This window comes from Rousettus aegyptiacus, unplaced genomic scaffold, assembly GCF_014176215.1.
Source record: "Rousettus aegyptiacus isolate mRouAeg1 unplaced genomic scaffold, mRouAeg1.p scaffold_m13_p_3, whole genome shotgun sequence".
Taxonomy (NCBI): Eukaryota; Metazoa; Chordata; class Mammalia; order Chiroptera; family Pteropodidae; genus Rousettus; species Rousettus aegyptiacus.
Genome location: NW_023416306.1, coordinates 33810009 through 33834595, shown reverse-complemented (window position 1 = coordinate 33834595; position 24587 = coordinate 33810009). Strand labels below are relative to the sequence as shown.

General features: G+C 39.2%; 1 protein-coding gene across 3 annotated transcripts in view; it reads left to right on the top strand.

The window, feature by feature from the left end:
- The window catches only part of NTRK2 (neurotrophic receptor tyrosine kinase 2), a 319160-nt gene that overhangs the window by 217064 nt on the left and 77509 nt on the right, over positions 1-24587 (top strand). For all 3 annotated transcript variants that reach the window (XM_016130219.2, XM_016130220.2, XM_016130217.2), the window contains one exon: positions 20428-20558. In XM_016130219.2, coding sequence (XP_015985705.2) covers positions 20428-20558 — 131 coding nt within the window. The remainder of the gene's footprint in view (positions 1-20427; positions 20559-24587) is intronic.

Sequence of the window (24587 nt, the reverse complement as noted above, 5' to 3'; positions counted from 1 at the left end):
TCTTCTGTTTTAGCTAGCTTCTTGTGATACCACCCTAATAGCAGATGGGGGACCCTGCCTTGTTACTGCTAGGTGAAGATAGACATCCAGGTTTTCCACTCAGCCTCTCTTAGCACTTGAGGAGATGATCTCCTCATTACTGTTTGGTGGGGGTAGCAGTGCCAGCTCTCTATTAGGCCTCCACTGATACCTCCTTGGTTGGGAGGGGTGGGAATGCCTTGTTCTTCTCCCTACATGGCTTCCATTGATACTGCAGTATCTGGAGCAGGGGACATGAAGGATGGCCTCATTACTTCTGGGTAGTGGTAAAAGTCCTAACTCCCCACTTGCTACCTCTGACACCACCTCTGTTGGTAAGAATAGGGATGCCTGGTTACTAAAGGGTAAGAATGGAAGCACAGGATCCCTGAATAGTATCCAAGAATACTTCAGTAGGGGTTGGAGTGACACTTATTATTGCCTGATGGGGATAAAAGTCTCAGCTTCCTACTTGGCCTTTCTTTGATACCACCTGGGCCCATGGCTGGGTGCCTCGTTATAGCCTCAAGAGAGTAGAAGACCCAGCTCCCCATTTGGCCTTTGCTGGCACAACTGGAGATGAAGCCACAATTACTCTGCGGGGTTTAGTAGGAGCAGAGAAGTTACTATGTAAGAGTTTTTTTTTTTTTTTTGTCTTCCTAGGCTGCTGCTTTACCAGCCTTTGGAAAGTGAGAGCAGGTTTTTTTCTGAAGATTTTTGTGCCTGTGTTCTGCAACATTTTCATGTTGCTGATGTCTACATATCTAATCTGGGGATAATTAGACAAAAATAAAATCCAGTGAACTCACTGCCACATCATTCCAAGGTTCCTAGTCAACCTGCCTTCTCCTCTGTACCTTTCAGGGTTTTTTTATGTTTGTTTTTTACGTATGTGCAGAGTTCTTAGTGGTACTTATTGGGAAAAATTTAGAAGATTATATCTACTCCATCTTCCTAGAAGCAGAGGTCACATCTCTTACATCCTAATTTATCATTATATATTCCAAAATATTGAGCTATACTAATCAAAAGACCAGGGGGTTTCACTGTGTGGAAGTATGGTATCTGAAATCTGTCAGTCCAGAGTAAGCCATGCACAAACGTCCAAAGGGTGTGTCATGCCTACCTTCATTCTGGGGAAATTGGTCCAGTCGGTGGTTCATGGCAGCAAGAGCTCTTTGACAAAAAGTGCAGTCCTAGTTACAGCTCAGCTGCTCTCTCAGAGCAGGATCCACCTCTCAGCCTGGGAGGATGAGAAATAAAGTACAACCATTGAAGAAGGGACCTAGAAGGGCTTAGCTAGGCCTCATAGTGAGTTCTTGACTCAGAAGAAAACTGAGATACTATTTAGGAAACCAAAGGAGAACAATAGTCACCACACAGGGCTAGTCAGAGTAACTAAAACAAAACAAAACAAAACAAAACTACCCCCCCCCAAAAAAACAACAATGTTGATGAATGTTACAACACGATGAACCTTGAAAACATTTTGTTAAGTGAAAGGATGCCAGACAAAAGGGTACTGTATGATTTCATCTACATGAACTATCCAGAATAGGCAAATCTATAGAGACAGAAAACATATTAGTAGTTGCCAGAGGCTGAGGGGAGGGGGAAATGGAAAGTGACTGCTTAATTGCATTCGAGGTGGTGAAAAAGTTCTGGAACTAGACGAGGGTGATGGTTGCACAAAATTGAGAATATGCTTAATGCCACTGAATTGTACACTTTAAAATGATAAATTTTATGTTATATGCATTTTACCAAATTTTGTAAATGTTGGAAAATGAAAACAAAACAAAACGAAAAACAAAAAGATACCAGAACAGTGCTTCCAGTTCCCCTGCCCAGGAGACATTGCTACTCGACCACGGCTGTCTTTCCCACTGAGCCCCTGATCCTTTCAACATGACCTTCCATTATGTCACGTCAATAAGAGGAGGCATAAATAAAGAAAACCATCTTCCATCTCAGGCAAGGAGCTCGTTTTGGGTACATGGATATCCGGTCTATAGTGGTACAATGGATCTCAAATCCTACCAGGCGCAGGCCTGGGCTGCTCATTTTGTGTCTTTCTTAGTCAGAATTGATTTAGGGCCTGGGGTATGTCTGAGCCTGCTAATGCCAATCTAGGTTACAGCAGCTAAGATTAGACAGGGCCAAGTGGAAGAGAAAAAAAACATCTTGCTTTTCATATCAAGATCCAAGACATAGCAGGCAGCTCTATATTGTTAATAATTCCTGAAGATTTCAGGCAGATTGCTTGCAAGTTGAATTTCAGGGGAGAGATAGGACTGATTTATGGTGACATCTATTAAGCTTTTATAGAACATAATACATGTGTTCTTGCTCCTACCGTAAAATTAATTGTTGCTAATTAGTTAGGGCTGCCAGCTCACTTGCGTGTGAGAGTCTGTCACACTCCCTTTTCCTGGTCCTGTTAATTAGCTTTCTGGAGTCTCATCCTAGCCCAGTGTCCTGCGGCTTTCCTCCCACTGTACATTTCTTATTTAAACATTCAAGCAGGCTTGTTGGCTTTGGTCGATCTTGGATAGAGATTTAACTTTGTAGGTGTAGAAGTCCTTGCGGGTTGTCTAATGATGTCACATGAGACAAAACATTTTTTGTACACCATCAGGCATTATGTAAGTGCATTTGGTCCAAAATAAACATTTGTCTTTCAAAGGTTCTTTTCATGAAGTACAAAATTCCCTTAAAATACCACAATTAAGTTCTCAGTTACTTGGTTTAGGTCATCAATTTCTGGGTTGCCAGGGTCTGGGAAGGAGATCATTCTGCTGGAATGATAGCCCATGAATTGTGCTGTTGGTAAGAGCACCTGGGCTGGGCAGCTCCCGGGCCACGTGACAGGCACCTGGCCCGGAACATTGTAAGTATCAGCTCTAAGGGAGATTCTTTGAGGTGCTGAAGATACCATGACAGTAATTGAGCTGTCCTCAGCCTTGCAGCTCTCGAAGGGGCTCTGGTATATTTGCCTAGGGAAGTGCTGGTTGTATAATAGCTGTTGACATTTCCATGGGAAAAAGAGGTCAATTCTGTTGGATTTCACCAAGAGCCGGAGAGCTTGCTTTTTCCATCCTGCGTGAATCTCAAGGTGACAGTCTCATGAAGTTATTATCACGTATAATGACAATAAAAAAAAAAAAAAACATTTTTTCCTCTAAATACAGTTCTGCACCCAATGAAGCTTGTTCACTCCTCTGCTCAATAAGCCAACAAAACAGTCAGGCGCAGGAGAGAGAAAATTCCCGTTTACGTTGATTGCATTGTGTATGCCTCTGCCCACCTCCTGTGAGGCTGTTGCTTTCACACATATCCATGACAGAGTAATGTGACTTCATTGACTGGCAAGCAGCTGTCGGTGCAGTGTGTGAGGTGTCTGGGTGCGTGTGTGTATGATGCCCACACACCGAAATGAAGAGGGAATGGAAAGCACAACAGAGCTATTGAAATTTAAAGGGAAAGCGTGTCTTTTTAAAAATTCGCTTATAAAAATGGAGGCTGGAAGCTATGTTCAAATTTGACCATGTCTACAAACCCGCCCACCAAGAAAGGAAAGGGGAAAATTTCAACCCATAATGTTTACTGCATTGGGGTAGGGCTTCAGGTAATAGATGCTGGAAAGGCAGATTCAAGCACCAAGACTCCAGCTGGCCTAAGCAATCAATAGGACCCAGTGCACCAGTGCAACACTTGACCTTGTCCTCCTGCCCCTTCTCCTCCTCCTTCTCTGCCACCTGCTTCTGCTTCCCATTTTTACCTGCATATCCTTGGAGCTCATAGAGTTCCAATGAAAGGTGACATGTGACACATGACATGTATCCATAATTACCTATATTAGGAGGTCTAAGGTGATCCCAGTGGTATTTATGCATAAGTATAATCATACTAGTTCTGAGAAGTCCTCTTAAATAGAAGACTAAGGGATAAAATAAGGAACCCTTTTGATCAGGGGTCCCCAACCTCCAGGCTCAGCTAGAAGTGAGTGGTGGGGGAGCGACCGAGGCTTCATCTGGATCTGTAGCTGCACGTCAGCGCTGGCATCGCTACCTCAGCTCTACCTCAGATCATCAGGCATTTGATTCTTATAGGAGCCCTGGTCTCTGGTGCCAAAAAGGTTGGGGACCCCTGCTTTTGACAAATTCATGTAATTTTTAATGAACTCTTTGCTTTGGCAACCGGATCACTTACTTCAGCAGCATGGTTAAGGGTAAATGCGAGTGAGAAAGTTGTTATGTTTCTGAGACTCATGTAGGGTATAGTAACTAAGTGAATAATGCTTTCGCTCCTATTATTAAATAACTCGGCTATTAGGATTGATAGCTTTCTTTTTATTTTCATTGCCACAGCTGTAACGCAGGACTTCATGACTATGCTTTTATTAATGCAGCAATCTCCTAGCTGCTCTCTTTGCTTCAATGTACACCCCTACCAGACAATATACTAATTATATGATGCCCTACCCTCAATTAGGAACCTACAATTAGCTCCCATTGCTGATAGGATCAAATCTAAACCCTTTATCTAACCTTCAGTCTCTCTGTGATCTGGTTCCATTAAACCTGTTGAAACTTCTACTTAGGTTTTTATCCCACCACCTGTCATCACAACTCTGAGTAAAGAGAGCAATCCTATTCCCACCACCCTACGCTGACTTCATGCCTTTGCTTCTTGTTTCTTAAGAGTCCACCTTGACTTTTGATTATGTAGATGAATCCATTTTTCACATTTCAGTCCAGACCTTTTAAAATCTTTGAAGCCTTTCCTATAATTATCATCCACATTAACTTCTCCTTTCTTGAGTTCATATCCCTCTAGCAGGCAAACACTTGGCACCATTTTTGCATTAGTATTTTGCATTGATCTTAGTGTCATACCTACAATTTTTGTTTCCAGAATGAATTTTGTACTTTCTCGATTCTTAGTCTCCAGAATTCCTACTTTGCCACTCAGGTCTAAAGAACATTGGACTTGGAATCAAAAGGCAAAGCTTCAGGTCTGGCTTTGTAACTGACCAGCTGTGCAACCTTGGATGAACCCCCTTGGCTTCTCTGAGCCTCTGCTTCCTTAGCTATAAGATGGAACTCAGGAAATTTTCACAGCCTACTTCACAGAGTTGTTTTAATGTTCAAATAAAATAACATGTGAGAATACTTAATGAGCCTTAAAGTGCTCCGAGACCAGAAGGCCCATTATTATTGTAGTTGTCTGTAATATTTAACATTTAATTGAACCAATAAAATGTAACTGTAAGGCACCGTGTAATCTCGAATGTCAAATTGCTAAATAGCAGTGGTCACACCATATAACATTTATAATACGTTTTATTTGTCAGAGTGCTTTTTATTTAGAATACCATTTTGTTCTTGCTGGGATACAGGGGTCAGTCCCTTTTATTCCCGTTTTATAGCTAGAAAAAAAGAAATCAAAGTTAGGAAGCTACATTAAATGAATCACTTTAAGTCATGTAGTTAGTTATTAGCAATGACAGGACTAAGACTTCCCTTTCTGACTCTACATCCCTGCCTTCATTATCATTTAGCGCTCTCCCATCACCACCCTGGGCTCTGCCCACAGGACACTTCCCTTCTTGTTTCTCAACTTCCTTTCTTAATGGGCCTTTTCCTCCGTGGCTTTCATTGGTTCTTCTATAGCTATGTGGTTTCGTCTGAGATAGTAAGGATCTCACTCCTGTTCATTTCAGTTATAATGTGCACATTCATAAAGTAGAGGGACAAACTATAAGAATATTTTACTGTTCCTTACAAATGTTGTTGATTCACTCAAATATCTTTAGATGGAGGAGCCTGAATCAAAGAAGTGACATGAGTTCAATGTTGGATCCTCACTCTCGGTTCTTGCCCCACTACAGACTTAAAGCCTCCTGGGAAATCAAGTTCTCCCTGCAAGCTTGTCCACCAGGCCTTAGGTGGGACTATGAGACAGAGTGGGATATTTTTTAGCCATACCCACAAGGACAAACATTGACTTCTTGAATGAATTTGTTTAATATTATCTACTCCAAATATCTGATGACATTTTGATAGTTTAGACTATGCCAATCCTGGATGTAAATGGTCCATATTAACATATAAGAACAGAATGTTTAATCACCCAGAATAAGTTCCCTTTGTCATAGTAACATTGAAACTCTCTTAGGAGAAGGCAATTTTTATGAGATGTCACATGAGATATCTATTATAAAACCAGAAGATGGATTTGTCTGACCCTCCGCAGAATCCTCAACAGGATCCCCAAGCCCATTGGTTGGGAACGATTCTCTTCTTTTCTTCTTAATTTTTTTTTAAATTTAAGTATAGCTTGTATACAATCTTATATTGGTTATATTGATTTCAGGTATACAATATTGTGATTTGACATTTTCATACCTTACAATGTGATCACTCCACCAATTCTAGTAATCATCTGTCACTGTGCAAACTTATCACAATATTATTAACTATATTACCCTTTCCTTTTTCACCCATCCCTCCTCCCTTCCCTCTGGTAACCATTCCTTTGTCTCTGTTTCTATGGGTCCATATTTGTAATGTTTGTCCATCTTTTTTTTTTTTTTATTCTACATATAAGTTAAACCATATGGTATTTGTCTTTCTCTTCCTGACTTATTTCACTTAGAATAATACTCTTTAGGTCCATTCATGTTGTTGCAAATGGCAAGATTTCATTCTTTTTTATTGCTGTGTAATATTCCATTGTATGTATGTATGTATGTATGTATGTATGTATGTATGTATGTATGTATATACATACCACATTTTTTTTTGTCTGTTCATCTATCAGTGGACACCTAGGTTTCTTCCATGTATTAATTATTGTAAATAATGCTGCAATGAACACGAGAGTGTACATATCCTTTCAGATTAGTGTTTCCATTTTCTTTAGATAAATATCCAGAAGTTGAGTTTCGGAGTCATATGATATATCTATCTTTGGATTTTTGAGGAATCTCTGTACTGTTTTCCATATGGGCTCTGCAAGTTTGCAGTCCTATCAACAATGCACAAGTGTGATTAGGTAAATGTGACTTAGTTGTGTGCTTTTTTATAACTTGTCCTGAAGTTGTTTGTAGCATTGACTGCGAAGTTTGGAAGTGTTCCCGCTGACAGAAGTATACAAAACAAGTCCTTATCAAAAGCCAGAGAGGAAAGGAACCCAAGCACCATGACCCTCACATAATAAATCTGCTCCCAGCTCATAAACTGACTTAAACACTGTACTTCTTGACGTGAGTTCACACCCAAGGTTTCGCAGCTCATCAAAGATGAAGAGTGTAAATAGACAGAATATGAAAGGGATAAGTCTGGTAGCTACACAGAAAGGGTGATTTGACTTCTAAGGACAGGCCGAGGCAGTATTCCACTGACTTCATATAACGTTTATCTTCCTTGCCTTCCCTTGTTTTTACACTTTCGAGTTATAGTTCTTGAATTTAGTTGATAAATATATATAATGAGAAGGATCAGGGTATAATATAAACAACACTAGATTTGAAGGAAAGCAAATGGTTTTTGAATCCTACCTCAGCTCTGGGAAACTGGCCTTTTTACAGTGCCTTGCTGTCCTGATTTGTAAAATAAATAGGTCTTCAGGCATCCCATTTGAGCTCTTAGAGAACCTTCCAACTGGTATGGGAACTCCAAACAGCACTTCCTTAGAAAGATATTGAAGACATTCTATTCAGATTAGTGAGTTGGGCATGTCTTTTTGCCTCTTATCTATACCAATGAGGTGAAGAAGTGGAAGTCCTTAGTGGATGAACGTTTCAACAGATTCTGGAAGAGAGGTGGTGCATGATTTCGATGTTGATGCATGAGACATAGTGGCAGAATCGTCAGCTTAGAATATGCTCTAGGGGGGCTTCGGTGGTGGTAGGACCACTCTGTGTTGGTGGAACCTGGGATGGCTCCAGGATTGGGGCCAGTAAGAGCAGCAGATGCAACAGAGGGGAGCAGCAGGAAAGATCTTGATGTCCCTTTATCACGGGGTGGAGATGACTGCATTAATGACATGCACCCTTCACCTCCAATCTGGCAGAGAATCAGATAGTCCATTATTTATCTTCAGACAAAAAAAAAAAAAAGAATCTAAATCACTTCTATGCAGAAATTGCCAGATTGCCCTAGAGGACGAGGGCTAATAGTGCAGGTATTGCCGAGACTCAGAATAATGCTCTTTTTAGTCTGGCATGTTTATGCTCTGGCTTAATGGTCCATTTTCTGCCTATTTTCGCTAAAGCAAGGCCCACCTATTTATGTGTTCTACCAATGACCAATTTCTAACTAAACTTCCTATGTGAAAACAGAATTACTAACATAAAAGCACAAGCTACTCAATCTTTCATTATTAAATATAAATAGAATTCATGATGCACTGTACATATGAGGACAATAAGCACCTATGAAAGAAGACAAAGGAAAAAAACTGATCTTGAAGGAAAAAGAAGAATATCAAGAATAAGAAAAGAATTTAAAAGAAAGAAAAGTGGTCTGTAATTTGAAATTTTGCATACATAAATCAAAGTCAAGTAACTATGAAAAAGAATATAAGATAACAAATAAGGAACCCATAAACATTAAATATATGATGACTAAAATAAAAATTTCAATCATAGGCCTTGAAAGATAGTCAAGAAAATTTTCCAGACTAAAGCACAATAAGGCAATGACGGTGCTGGGGGTAAAGATAAGAGAAATACCCTTGATTTTAGCCAAAAGGCTGGGAAGGAATGAGAAAAGAGAAATGGGGAAGCAATTCATGAGAGAGAACTCATATAATTCATTTGTATCATGAGAAGTGACATATGACTATTAAGATTTTCAGTTAATAATGAGAACAGAGAAAAATAGTAGGAAAAATATCAAAGGAAAAAAAAACAGAATGTGATTGCTCAGTGGTGAAGAATCACCTGGATCTCAAATTGGAGGTCCACTAAAGGCAAGCAAGATTAATGAAAAATCTATTTACTTAAATTAGAAGTTAGAACAATCTTGATGCTAGGAAAGAAAAGTCATTTGATTTGAGTACGGACATCCTCCTTCAAATGTCTCAGCAGGTCTCTGTGTGACATTAGACATGAGGGAAAGAAAATGCAGTCTTGCCTTCCACTAAGCCTTGTGTATATAGTATTAAGCTGGTCCTATTAACATAAATTCTTTTTATTCTTTTTCAATTTTTAGAAGCATAAGGCACTTAACCGTATCATATTGTGAATCGAATGTACATGTGAATTGAATGACAATCCTGACACAGGTGCAGTAAAGGTCAAGCTCACAGAATATGGGAAGTGATTGAAATAGAGGGAATGTAGGGTGCTAATATACTCATCCTATACAGAAGAGTATCAGGATGCTGGCCGCTATAGAGATATAATATGATAGATAACCAATAGAAGGACTAAAAATAATATAGCTTCTGATTATTGAGAGGAGGTGGGAGATAGTGTGAGTAAAATCCTCCTCCTATGTAGTGGAAAATCAGTGTCTTAAACTGGGAAAACAGGAGTAGGAGGTATAACATATCAATTAGAGTTATGGAGGCAATCCCTGGAAAACCAAAAATCAAATTGGATTGAATCAGTTTCCAAGGAAAGTAGGACTAAGGACAGGAAAGAGTGCAGAAGGCTACAGTTTCTTTCCATCTTAAACTCTTTGTAACTCTGCTTGATTTGTTACCATTTTTACAAGTATCACATTCCTTAATGTATTTTTTTGAAAATTAAAATATAAGATATGAATTCTTTTTTAATATTCAGAGGTTCTGTTTGCAAAGTTACAACCTAGCAATAAATTAGATAGAGCCATATGAAACAGCTGATATTTGTCTCATTTGGGTCCACACAAATAGAAATAATAGAAATTCCACTTCGTTCTACCTAAATAGTTTTCAGATTTGGGGCTTTAATACGGACATGTCTTAACATGAAGGTCCAACATGTGATTAAGTAGGTGATGTGATGGCATTTTAGAAATGTCATAATCATTATCCAACAAGATCCTTCTTTCCAACCAACATTTCAAGCCCTGCTCAACTTACAAGGGAAAATTCAAATGGCATGTCCTCCAACTCCAAATACTATACTCAAATGATCTACTTCTTTTTCTTCTAAATACCCTTAACCCTTTCTTTTTTACTTATGCCATGGCAGTTTTTGTGTTCTCCCTTTAACAGCAATATTTGTGTAATTGTGTCATCTCCCTGTTAGAGTGGGCATCCTCTGGGGAGAGATTCGTGTTCTATTGGGAGAGACTGCATGGGTATTGAAGCCAGTCCTAGCTTGCCTTGCCCACTTGCCAGCTGCTTCTTTTGGGGCAAATTACTTAAAATCCCCAAGACTCAGTTATCACAGTCTTAAAATGGAGATGGTGATAACTCTTCCGAAGTCTGTCAGGATGAGAGACTTAGGAATAAGGGAATATATACACAATGCTTAACATAATGCCTAGAGCACTGCAGACATACAATTAGTGACCACTGACTTTCTCTCCCCTTATGCATTCTTGAACCTTCCACAGTTTTTTTCACATAATTGCTTAAATAGTGAAATGAGGTGGGGAGAAAGTATGTTAGATTGAAAAATGCTGCAAGTACTGCAAAATCCTTAAAAGAAAATAAACATTAGCATTACTTGTTGAAATATGAGTTCCCAAGTACATTAAAGAGGAAATATCAAAAGACTTTGCTTTGCATATTAATTGAACAGAAAGCCATCCAGAGATGGCAAACATTTGGGAGGCACCCCAAATCTTGTCTGTGACTCTCCATCTTGCAGACATTGGGCACCTATCGTTGGTTATGAATTCTACTGAGCATCTACCTTTCTGTGGAATTAGGGCAGAGTCTACGGCTGAGGAAAGAAGCCTTGGAAGCTGGCATGGAATTCTAGACCTTATAAAATGCCCACTGGCTTTTAATTGCTTATAGGCTAAGTGCTTGCCCCTTTGTTCAGAGATTTCCTCATAAGACTCCAATCTGCTTTTCTAAAGTTCACTCAATGACTTTACAGGGCCTTTCCTAAGTGAGCCACTCACATAACACTTTGCTTAACCGTTTTATCACCATTTTTCATATTCTGATAGCATTTCTCCATTTCTTTTATCAATTCCTGCCCCCTCACTAATGTATGTGTATATACACACACGCACACACGCACACACACATATATGTATATATATACACACATACACACATGTATATATGTATATGTTTGTGTGTATAACAGATATATATATATATATATATGTATATATGTTACTCATGTATATTTATATTAGGATAAGCTGTTCAAAATTAAGACATAGGTCAGGGAAGCCCCTGAATGTGTAATGGTGTCGTTTGTGAATTATCCCACCCCAAACAAAAGACTGAAGGCCTAGGAGTGGAGGATACCAAGAGACAGAATAGATTTCAACATGGAACCCTCAAATGGAGGTTTATGTGGCTTGGGGCCAGGTGTTAAAGGGATGTTTTTCATCCTCAGGAGAAGTAAGGGCTCTGAGGCTCAGGGACACAGTGTCAGAGAGGTAGGCAGATAAGACTGTCTGGCCCACCTGCCAGGATTTTGTACAATCATTCTGCATAATTATTCTTGAAAATACAAACATTGCCGAGGCTGACTGACAAGTATTGTTCCAGCACGGAGGGCTGTCAGGGCAAATCAATCCAATTCTACCACATGCCAATGTGTAGAACAGATATAATTTTGGCTGTTAGGGGCTGTCAAAGCGAAGGATGTGCCGTATGTGTATTTTGAAGTGTGGTGTTCCCTTCAGTCTAACAGCTTGAAAGATTTCTGGGGCTTCCCCCCCCTTGCCTGTTTCCTACAAGAAGTTTTGGGGATTTAACTTCAAATAACTCAACTGCCTTTATTTACTGTAATGCTCAGGTTACATTAAGCACCACTCCTGGGTCCCTCCACAGCCATTCTGCTCTCATTCGGCATGGGAGTATTAAAATTTGGTTTAGAAGGAGAGAATCATTTGCTACTATCGGATGTTGTATGGGGCGTCCAAATTGGTACTTGGTGCCCTCCCAGGAATGTGAAGTCATTTTGCAAGAGTCTGTCTTGTTCATCATTGAACTCATTGCCAGGCTTAGCCCAAAGGCCCATGATGGGGACCTTGAGGATCCCTGAAAGTCCACTTCTTCTTTCAGTGGCCCAATGCTGTCATAAGCATCAAAGTTAAGGCCCTCAGAAGGTGACTCACTCAACATCTTTCCTCTCTGTTTCAGAATTTTTCTGCTTCCTCCAGCCCATTGTACTCTTAGTGTCTTCCCCGAGAATCTGTCCCACCAGTTTCCCTCCCTCCCACACTTTCTCCCTTCTTCCCTTCCTTTCTTTTGGTGCCTATTTAATTTCTTACTGCCTAATATTCTTCTTAACTTACAAACACCCTCAAATTTCTCCCTTCTCAATTTCTAGAGTCAGCTTGCTATCTCTAGACCGACCTATCTGCCTCTGACCTCCCATACATGCAGTCTCCACTCACCACCTACATGACTTCACTTCCCATTTACCTCTCTGCCCCCTGAAATCTGACTTCTGCTCTCCTCAAGCTCATTCATGGCCCTTTCTCCTGCCTCTCTGATTTGTCTAGTTTTGTTTGGTTCTATGGCTCTTTGTTCTCTGTCTTTTCCTGAAAACATCAGAGGATTCATCCTAGGCAACACTCTCTGTTCCCTTTGGGGTCACAGACTTGACCTGAGCTCCCCTGGGGTCAGTCACTCTGAGCTGTGTGCATGTAATGGACTAGGAACTGGCAAGGAAAGATGGAAGATAACTGGGTGGAGCCCACCCTTGGCTTTGCATGGGCCTCTGTGAGAACAAGCTCTAGAGCTACACTCTAACTGGCTTTTCTGCCTCCAGTTAACCACTGCCAGAATAATCTAATGATTTGTCCTAATCACTTTTCTCTGATGCTCGAAGTTTTCAATAGGTCTACACCGAACTCATACAAAATAACTTCATGGACTCACAGATTGTGGAATGTGCGTGCCAGAGCCAATCTAAGGCAAAGAGCAGAGACATCACTGGCCAAGAATCCATACTTATCAGTACCCAAACTTGTTCAAACTACCTAGTGAGGTATTTAAGGCCCTGTGTGATTTAATCTCATCTACTTTTATAGCATGTTGCCTACTTTCTATTCAGCAATAAACCAAGATAAATCACTATTTCTAAATACACTCTGGACTTCTCTTCCTTGTCCTTGCTCATTCTCTTCCCCTACCTTAAATACCTTCTTTCCCACTATTCTTATCTCTTATTCAATCACTCATCTATTTTTATATGTTCATGTTATTATTTATTCATAAAATAGTTTTGATTGCTTAATATGTTCTAGACCCAGCAGTAGGTTTGGGAAAATTACATCTATTCTTCAACCCTATCCCCAAAGCATTCTCGAGTCTGCCCATAGACATTGATTTTTATGCCATTATGATGATAAGAGCTGTGGACTCCCTGTGCAGTGCTTTGGCTGAGGGTGGCTTTTGTGTCATATGTTTATCTCGTATTGAGTTCTGCTTTGAGAAACAGTCTGAGGAAACTAACTATTTACTGTAGGGCCATTGTTGAGGACATTGATCCCCTGTGTAAAATCCATACAAAATATTTCTTTGAAAACTAAACGGCATTGAAGAATCTTACCATAAGGAATAACTGTACTTTTGCTTATAAATTTTGTAAGTTATCATATGTTTCTTTTAGTTTCTGTTGCCAATAAGCTCAGGGTCAAATGATGACTTAATTTTAATAACCCTGTGGAACCCTAGAATTTGCATGTTTGCATTTCTACATAATGCTTTGTCTTTGCCTTCCCTTCCATTCTCCCTGACTTAAATTCTTATTTAAATTTTGTTTTTTCTTTGCATGGTCATGTAAAGTACCTAGAATCTTTTTTGAAGGAAGCAAAGGTGTAAGAAGGGTATGATAGATAGATAGATAGATAGATAGATAGATAGATAGATAGATAATGTGTGTTTTTTTGTCCCTTTAGTTGTGAAATTTTTGAGGACAAGTGTTACTTTATTCATCCTTTCCTCTAAGCCCTAGAAAAATACCCAAGCTATAGGAGGTACTTAATCAACACTTGTGGAACTAAATTGATAAAAGTAGACCCATAACCCCTTAGATTGACAAAGTCAAGCTCATAAACTTTCACTTTCATTTTTTTTTCATTTCATTTTTTCTTATAAGAAGGCCAAAGAAAGGTAGAGTGTTACAATGGAAAGAATTCAAACTCTGCATATACCAATTATACAACCTTGCCTAAGTTATTTACCTCATCTGATCTATTCTTTTTACTTTAATTTTAAAACAAAAGTAAGGATACCCTACTGGATTGCTATGAAGATTGATAATCCTCGTAAACCTCTCAACACATTTTCTGGCTCATAACAGCAATCAGTACATGTTAGGCCCTCACTTTCTTTCCTCTATCCTCATTTATTGGAAATAGCACTTGGAAAAAGATAAGTAGATTGCTCTATGACCACAAGTAAGTCAATTAATTGTGGTGTCATCTGTAAAATAAATGTGACTATTGACCTCATTCAGAGGGATATGAAAATTAATTGATGGTAATGCACATTGGGATTTTTTGCTGAAAAGTGCTTAATAATGATTTGGTATTATTACATGATCCATTTCATCATTAATATTATTTATGAATATTTGGCTTTTTCTTGCCCTGGTGTATTTTATGTCTGTGGTCTTAATTGCATTTATTTCCATTTTAGTGCAAACTTGTATTTTAACAAAAATGTAGATGAAATTTTAAAATACAATTCCCATCATTCATACAAATTTAGTGTTACAAAGTAAATAATTTTACTTGTTTCAATACACTGCCCATGAAATAAACATTAAGATATTTAGTAAATAATTTTTGTTAATTGTATCAAGATCAAGTTCAAGCATTTTTCAAGGTATTTAACTTTTATATCCTGCTTTTTGCACTTATACTCTATGTTTATTGGTCGTTTTCTAATGAAATTCTTCATTATGAGATGTTCGGTCCATAATAAATGTGAATGTGAATAACTGTGAATCTTTCAAGCCCCACTACTAGATAATAAATGTGAATCCTTCAAGCCCTTCTACTAGAAAAGATAATTAGATAAATGAAACACCGGTTTTCATTTTAATGTCAGGAAACTTTCAGGGCTTGTAGTCTCTAATAGGGCCTATGTTAGAGTCCAGTGGTTGATCTTCTGAAAGTCAAAGTACCTGAGTACTAGTTTGGCCACCTTCTAGCTGTGTGGCCCTGGGGAAGTCACTTTCCCCTTCCAAGTCTCACTTGCCACTGAGTCAGTGTTCCTGATCTTTAAGTTCTCCCCCTATCTTTCCTTATCACAGCCCCCCTCTGCGATGGAGTTGCCGAGGCAAGTCCTGCGTTTATGTCTGTAGGGAAACAGAGACTGCTCCTAACACAGAGCATTGTCTTCTGGGGGTATATTACTTTTTACCTTCCTGCTTAAATCTTTAAAATATCTTTCCTTTGAACTATGGATCACTTAGTACTTGGCATATATGAAAGACTCAATAAATGTCTAAATTTAAGGTCTGTGTGCTGAGCAGGATGTGTCGCCTGGGGCAAGGTTTTCTAGGAAACCTCATTACTGAGGAAATGGAAAGGACACATTTTCTATTTCAACCTTAAGTGAATAGAAATGTGTTTGTTTGTTTGTTTTTGAGATAATGGTAATGGATATAGACATGGGTTAATACTTTATCTATAGCATGTACATATATATAGAATATTTACTTCTAGGAGATATCGATACCAGGAATTCAATTTAGACCATCTGAAACTGCCAACACCTCTGTAAACTACCAAAGCTACTTTGCAACAAAATGTGTTTATCAGTGGCTGTAACGTGATACTAATACAAAACCGAAATCTATTCAATTCTGGTACACATGAAGCAAATGACCAAGGGCCCCAAATTTCCACTCTGGAAAATCCCATTAATAGCAAAGATGGCTAGACAGCTCTTAGCTACTCATCTTGATTACTCTTGCTGGTCATCACTTTCTTCCTGATTATACAGAGTAGATCTATTTGCACAATAATCTAATCACATTCTTTTTTTTGACTACATCAATGTATATAGATCAGTCGGCAGATCACACAAGACTGGTGGTGTATTTCCTGCACCACCGATACCTCTTATTGATACCTCCTTTCCATTTGGCAGGGTGAAGTTTAAAAAGAAACTTTTCCTATAATTTTTTTTTTTAAAACTCAACCATTGTTTTGAGTTTTTCTCCAAATCTATAAAGCTGTTTATGGTGGAGTTTGGGCATTTATTTATTTATTTTTATTAGTTATTCGCATTGAGTTCGAGGTGATTTTACTCAAGTCTCTAAAGTTCAGAACAGAGTTTACATGCTTACCTGATAGCTTATTAATAATGGAGTCCCTAGACTTACTTCATTCAGGATATTTTATATAAAATGAATAGAAATGTCCATAGAGCTCTTTAGTCAGTGATATTCAAAGTCCTAGTCCACAATGAGATAAGGAGCTTGTCCAGAATGTCAATCAGTGCGTTGCTTCCTTCATTAAGAAAGTCTTGCTCCTAGAAAATGTCAGATAATGCCATGCAAACAGCCAAACCAGACCTCCCAATGCCCCTCTTCTTAACTGCATTGTTGAAAGATGCAGGATAAATGGCAACCTAGTGTTTCCACATCTTAGGGAAGTTACTAAATCTCTCTTGTGCCTCAAGCCCTGAGAATGACGGCATTGGTAGGGTGGAAAGGGGAAGTGTGAGCCAGGGGCTCAGTAGATGAGAGGAGTAACCAAGATGTCAGCAGTGAAGGGGCAGAGGTGGTATAAGCTGATGGCTCTCAAGGATAGATGCTTTGTAATAGCTGGGGCTCTAATGAGAGAGAGAAAGAGTAATGGCCAGAAATCAGGCACAAGCGCCCTAAAGTCCCTGGGATAAGGGGTAGAGAAGGCTTCCATTGAGAGGGCTACAGGGGAAAGGCATGGATGTCCTCAGGGCATTGCCAAGGTTTTACTTGAGTAAGAAAGAAAAGAGAAGTTTAAGGAGAGGATGGGAATATAAGGAGCTCATGGATGACAGGGAGCGAGCCTGGAGGGCCCCATGGAAGGGTTTGTAAGGGAGGCGAAAGGGTGAGCAATGATTCAGATGGGAGCACTTATGAGCAAAGTTGGGATGAGAGGCTGGGTAAAGAAGAACACCCTAAGAGGGTACCGAGGACTTCCTGTGGTAATTGGAGGAAATAGGAAATGAGGCAGGTGGGGATAAGTCCTCATGCTCTCTTGGGGGAGAATGGGAAGAAATTCTCGCTCAATGATGTAATAGCCTCAGGTTAGTTCTCCCCACTCCTGACATCTCGGAGAACTGGGTTGGTTTATTGCCTTCGTACCTGATTGGGTTGTTGTCAATGGACTGAAATACTATAATTAAACAGTATTTGCCTGCCATTTTATAATCATTCAGCACATTTTTCAACAAATATTTTGTAGCAACAACTATTTGCAAAGTGCTGTGAGGTTCTGTCAGTAATGCAAATACAAACACAAAATTGTTACCTGTGCCCCCTAAGTGACTTTTAGTCTTATAAAAGAGAAATTCATTGTATTTAGGAGAAATACACTGGCAAAGGGCCACCATTCATATAATCTCTTATGTCCCAAATCAACAAAATAAATTAATACAAAATAGTCATTTCTTAAAGAAAAGATGCATTTATTGCTTTCTAGTCAACAAGGGAAAACTGGTCTCATCAGGTTTTAATTTCGAAGGTGATGAAATTGCCCCTTTGTCCACAGCTTTATAAACTTCGTACCCACCAACTATGTCTCCTGCTTGGAAAATTAAAAAGAAAACAAATGTAAATCAAATGCAAAATAAGTTAAATACTTGCCTTGATCTGGTTAGAGTGTAAAGTAAATCAAGCGGCAATTTAATTCCCAATGAACGTGTGACAACCATACAGTTAAATATTAGTTTTAAATAAGGCAGCTAATTCTCTGCAAGAATTACATTTGTCTCTTTATATGGGCACTCTACCTAATGAACACAATTCTCCCCTCTTAAATTCTGGCATTGCTACTAGAGCATGAGAAATTAATATACATTCTTATATTCATTAATATTGTTTCTCATAAAAGACCTTTTCATTTTTATCACCCTGAGTTCCCAGAGGCCCATAGAAGCTGTCGTTGCTCCAAACCACATAAATTATTAGGGGACAAAATCCTATTAAAGCAAAACCTTAATTACCACTTGCATTTTATATCAAGTTTTATCTAAAAAGAAGTTGTATGGCATGTTTATCAGCATTGATTGGGTAAATAAATGGTGGTATAGTCCTTCCACAGAATATTATAAAGCAGTAAAGGCAAAATAATTATAACACACACTATAACTCAATATAACTCAATCTCAAGGACATAGTGTAGTGAAAGATACGAGATATGGAAGAACACATATAGTATGATTCCATTTATTTCAGTTCAAAACAAGGCAAAGCCAAACAATATCTCATTAGGGTTATATCATTAGCAGCCAAACTAGAAAGAAAATGGTTGACAGAAAATTCAGGATAGTACTTATCCTTGAGAGGTGAGTAGGGAAATGGCTACAGTTAAGAAAGAACACAGTGATGATTCTAACATACTAGTAATAGTCTGTTTTTTACATGCAGTATTATTCAAACTGCAGAGATATGCTTTGTATTTTGTTTTTATAATGCAGTGAGCAGCCAAGAAAAACTTTTAAAGAAAAGTTATCAAATGAACCAACAGTAATAAGACCTTTCCATGGGCTTAGCACTTGAGGTAACAGGAGGTAGATAGAGCTTACTCTTAACCTCAGGGAGTTTACAGAGGTGAAATAATTTGAGGATAAGTCAGAGTTAACTAAGCACAGCGATAATATAATATGAGTCCAGAGAAGGAGGTCTTTGGTGGTCAAAGTGGTCTTGGAAAGTTCTTTGAAGGAATGAGGATTTAAACTGACCTTTAATGGGAGAATTTAGCAGAGAAGAAGTTGAGAGATTATTTTTATTTTTTACTCTATTATAGTTTTCTCATTCTCTTGCCATGCTTAACACAATTTATAATCGAAGAGAAATCTTGTGGTGTAGAAGGAAAAACATAGACTCTAGATTCAGACAGGCCTGAGTCCAAACCCAACTTCTCCATTTCCACACTGAGGAACAGAGAAATTCCTGCAAATTTAGTTTCCTCATGTAGAAAATGCTGGGAGGAATGCTTCACAGGTTCATGAGAGCGAAATGAGAGAACATTGTTGGCCACACATCCCAAGCTTTAGAGAGAGTCACAATTCCCTTTTCATACTGCCATTCAGAGATGAGGGGTTCAGAAAAAATGATAAGCAATGACGTGAAGGTACCCCTGTGCTAGGGAAGTCCACACTTGATATGCAAATGAAGAGGCACATGCACACACTGCAGTTCTGTCCTCTGCAATCTCCTTTTGTGCTTCTCCACTGGCTCTGTCCTTCCGAGTATTGCTTTGCTCTACATTCCACCTTATAACTAATAGGCTTCAAAGGACCTTTGACTGCCTCCTGCCATATTCCCCAGGAAGGCATATCGATGAATGACAGGGGCAGCTCTGCTCTAGATTGAGGGTGAGGTGGAGAGGGGAGGGTGGTGGTGGTGGATATTCTCTCTTCCCCAGGTACATCTATTCTTGTCTCTTCTTGACTTTGGAGAGCCAAGACTAGGGCATGATCTTAAAAAGAGACTACAAAAGGCAGCCTCTAGCACAGTCTAGGAATTTCTGGTCTAAACAAAGGGAATTATTAAGGATCAACCATGGTCTAGCTCACTCACTAGAAGACTAGAACTGGGGTAACGACAAAGCTTTAACATGCAGAGCAGGTCTTGCATTTTCCCTTTGTGTCCTCTGGGCCTCTCTCTCTCAGGAGTCTATGGCAGCTTAACAAAGAATTAGGGATTCCTGGCTGTGTCTCTGCCTTTCCCCCACTAGACACATGACTAACAAATATATGCAAAGCATCTGGCTTGTAAGAAGACTGCCATTAAGGTTCATTTCTTTCTCATTTCTCCCCTTCCCTAGTCTATAAAGTTCATTAATGACATTCTGCAGCCAACAGCTAGGTCACTACTTTAGCTCTATCAAAAACAATAACTGAGCTCTGAATGCAACCTGATGCACCTGCCTCCAAGCCATTCAGGATGGACTGTGAGGACGGACACTGAACTTCTCCTCTGTTTTGCTGTGTACAGAAAAGAGAATCTAGGCCTGCAAGCTCAGAACGCAGGCCACTGGCTCCCCACTCTCTGCCTTCACCTCTGCATGCTTCAATTCCAATTTCCATTCTGTCTTTGTTTTACAGTTGTTCAGCACATCAAGAGACATAACATTGTTCTGAAAAGGGAGCTAGGCGAAGGAGCCTTTGGAAAAGTTTTCCTAGCTGAATGCTATAACCTCTGTCCTGAGCAGGACAAGATCTTGGTGGCAGTGAAGGTAAGAGAACACTCCAGAATGTCTCATTATCCATGGTCACAGTACTGTATGGAAGTGTTACTTTATTTTATTTTAGTGGCCAATTCCAAAGCAAATTGTGTCAGCTGTGGTGGATGTGTTCAAATTCCTTTAACTAAATGGATAATGGGAAGGATATTTGGAGTATAACCAACTATTGGAGGTTCTTCTTAGGGGCAACCTAAGTCTGCAGTCTGTGAATAGCTCTGAGCTACTCTTCCTGGATGGAGGTCAGTCGGGTCAGATAGAATGTAACCAGCTAAGTCTTGGCAACTCAACCCGTCTCCTTGGATTGCCTGGCGCTTGTGCCATGCTCAGCTGGTCTTGTCTCATGTCGAGGTTCTGTAAGGGAGAGTGTGGAGTTCACATCCCCGCTCAGCTTCTGTTCTGAGATCTTCTGTCCTATCATGTCCTTCTCAACTGTTTCCAAGGCCTCAGGATTTTGTATGATGCAGGTACAATTCTATCCTGGGGTGGATGGCACCTCTTGTGGATTCTGCCACCCTAGGAGACACAAGGTTTTACCAAACTGAAAAAGCCTGAAGGTCTTTCATCACAGATATTTTCCCATAAATTCGAAAAGGAGACTTTCTCTTCAATAAGATAAACAATATTGAAGGGGATAAAATTTCCACTGAGCTCTCCAAAACATAAGAATTTTTTTAAAAATCATACCAGAAGATTTATGCAAATCTTTTATATAAGCATTGTCAAAAAATAAAAAAAAAAAAAAACAACTCACCAAAAGTATTGATTAACATATGTAAAACACTGAAAAGAGGCATGCATATATTTATAAAATGAATTAAGTGGCAAATAAATATGGACATGGTTAATGTAATAAAAATGTGACTTCTTGGCTTAATATAAGATGACTAGGTTTTGTTTTTTATTATAGTTTGTTTCTTCCAAACACAGAATGTTTGTATGAATGGCGTTTGAGTACTAGTTATAGCTAGGGCAACTTTTCATTTTTTAAAATCAGATGTATATTCCATTACCATTGTACTTAACATTAAAAACTTAACTATGTACACAATAGGTAACTGAGAAGAGAGAGAAAATTATCCTTGAACTTACCCATCCTGTGGAGTAAATGCGGTTTCTGTGAAAGGCCATCCAAATGAAAAATTGTGCATTTGCTTTTCTTATCATCAAAAGTAAACTGAGTGGCATGAATACTCCTGGACTCTCAGCAAAGGCTCCTAAAACCTGCACTTTGGGGTGAATAAAGGTCAGACCTTTCTAGGGATGATAAATGTAATAGCTGTCAAATAAACATCATCTCACTCAGGTCAGCAAATGGAGCAGGGAGAGCAAGACAGAAGAAAAGAGAGGAAAGGAGATGCGAGAGACAGGTGAGGTCACATGGGTAAAGGTGTGAAGTAAGAATCCTGTAGTGGCTTTGGGGATGTTTCATTTTTGCTGCTGCTATTGCTTCCTCTTTTATTTACTCAAAAAGTTTGTTATTTTTTTAAGCACAAAATGTTCAGAACATTTGGCAGTGTTAAATCAGCAGTTTTTGCTTTCTTCTTCTGTTATCTTTTTTTTCTCTTTGGATAAATGAGACCAAAAGGTGCCTCTATTTTTGGAGATTCATAGACGGATAAAATGTTAGAGCTGGAAGAAGCTTAGGGAACATCTAATTCTAATCTAGTCATGTGTTATAGACAAGGAAACTGAAGACTGTGGATTCACATTCCGGGCCCATGTTTCCCACTCCCATTTGGGGGTCACCTGGGAACTAAGTCAGGCCTTCAGACTGAATTCACTTCATGGGGTCACAAGGTGAGAATCTTTGAATGTGAGAAAATCCTGAGATTAGGAAATCCCAGTCGACAGTGTAGGAATAGCTGGGAGACTTCAGCAAGGTGTGGACGTAGATTCACAAAATTTCTTAGTATAACCTTTCGTCTTAGTATCATTTCTTATTCTGTGCCTTCCTCTCTTTACTTCTTGCAATGCCCCTAAGAGGAGAGTGTTGTATAGCTAAATCCAGGGTGCCTTCAACTCATACGTTTTATTTCCTTCCAAGCAGATGCTTAAAACAAGATGCTAGAGCTTGGGCTAGTAATGATAAAAGCTTAGCCAGCAACAGCAATGTGTAGCCACTTGTCCTGCCCATGTCCTATTTCCACCTGGGCTATTTCCTATCGCCACTGTCAGTGAGGCTTCTATCTGCGTTAAATGCCAATCATAACCCTACTCCTTCTTCTGACCCAAACCCAGAACCTACTCCTTATGTACTTCCTGGCTTTGCCAAATAAGTGTTTGTAAATTAATGACCTGTGATGACTGTTTGCTCTTTAATCAACATTGCCAAACAAAACAAAACAAAACAACAAAACAAGAAATAGATTTATCAAATCCTGACTCCTCTTAGTTAGTCCTCTTGTCATTGAAACTGAAATGAAGCTATTTAATTTCAAGTAGAAAGGACAAAATACCTACAGTTTAAATATTCATTCCAACTTTAAGGTTGTGTACTTAAGAAGTCTCATCTCAATGACCTTGAATGTGCATTTTTGTTGAAATCAGAGGCTTTGCTTATGTTTGCTAGAATGATTACAAGCTTTGGGAGGATGCCCATTTTAGCTTTCTGCAATCCAGAGCCTGCAGCCACCAAGGAACAAGTCACATCTTTCATGGACCCCAAGATGAATTGGATCAGAATAACACATGGACCTTTCACAGTCCTGTCTCCTGCCAGCCTGACCTGCTCATTTTTAGGACCGATCGGGCCAATTGGAAGTGTATTCAATGACTATATAATCAGCCTGGAAGGAAAATGTCTACAGTTTAGTTCTGACCAGAATGAAGGGATTTTTTTTAAAGGAATGAAACAAACTGAAAGTGGCTTCCAGGTCCTGCACAGCTTGTCACCTCTGAGGAGTAGCTGCCCGGGCTGTTCTTCCAATTGGAGGCACCAGGGATGTTTGACAGTCTTTCTGCTTGTTGCCTAGCAACCCCTGCAGCATTGATTATGCATGCTAAGAAATAGCAGCTATTGTCCTTTTTCCTTCTCTAGAAGGAACTGACTGTTTTGAAATCCAAGGCTTTGCATTCAGACTGACAGATGTCAGGTTCCTTTAAATCCTGGTGTTTGCCCCAAATAATTTAAGAGAGAGCCACAGGAACCAGTTAAGATGAAAGTGATCCTAAGGCTTGTGCAGGGCACTCAAGGGCACGTGGGTGCTGAGCATGCCTCTCTCATTAGAGTATTTGCTTATTCGGATCTAATTAGATTGCCATTTTTAAGACATTTTTGGATAACTTTTGTTTTTGAGTGAAATGAATTTGTCAACTATTTTTCCCTTTTTAATGAGTTACAGTTGAAGAACGCTTAGAGAGGATGAGAAACAGAGAAACCAGTCTTTGATCAAAATGGGTTACTTTATCTTTAAGTAACTCAATTGCCAAGGAAACGCGCTTCATGGCAGTTTCCCTGTATTGGATACATCAGCTATTTTCGTCTGCATTTCAATAACTACAATTCTTATAACACTTTTTTGTACCATGAATGTACGCTGATTTTTGTTTTTTAAATATAGCCACGAGTGTGCTCTTAAGGATTCATAGCCTCTCCTCACTCTCTCCACTAACTCAGGTGTATTTCTAGAAACACACAATGTCAAATACGGAGAGACCTTAGAAATCATATATATCCCAAGTCTCATGTTTGATAAATAAAAAGACCAAGACCCGGAGAAGTTGAGTGACTCCCTTGAGGTGTTAAGTGAAAGCAAGTGAGAGATGCTGCACAGGAAGACTTGGCAAGACAAGAAATGGTGAAATCTGAGTTCAGCAGACACTTTCTTAACTCAGGATTTTTGCTTTTTCATTTGTTTGTTTCTGAATATCTTCTTGTCAACAGAGGAAATAATTATGATTTTCTTCACCAAGGGTTTTAGAAAAGTTCACTAATAAACCCTCTGGCACATCACACTGAGGCGATAACAAATAGCACCCAATACATTGTTGCCATTCCCATTTCTGGAGGTCCTTAGCCCA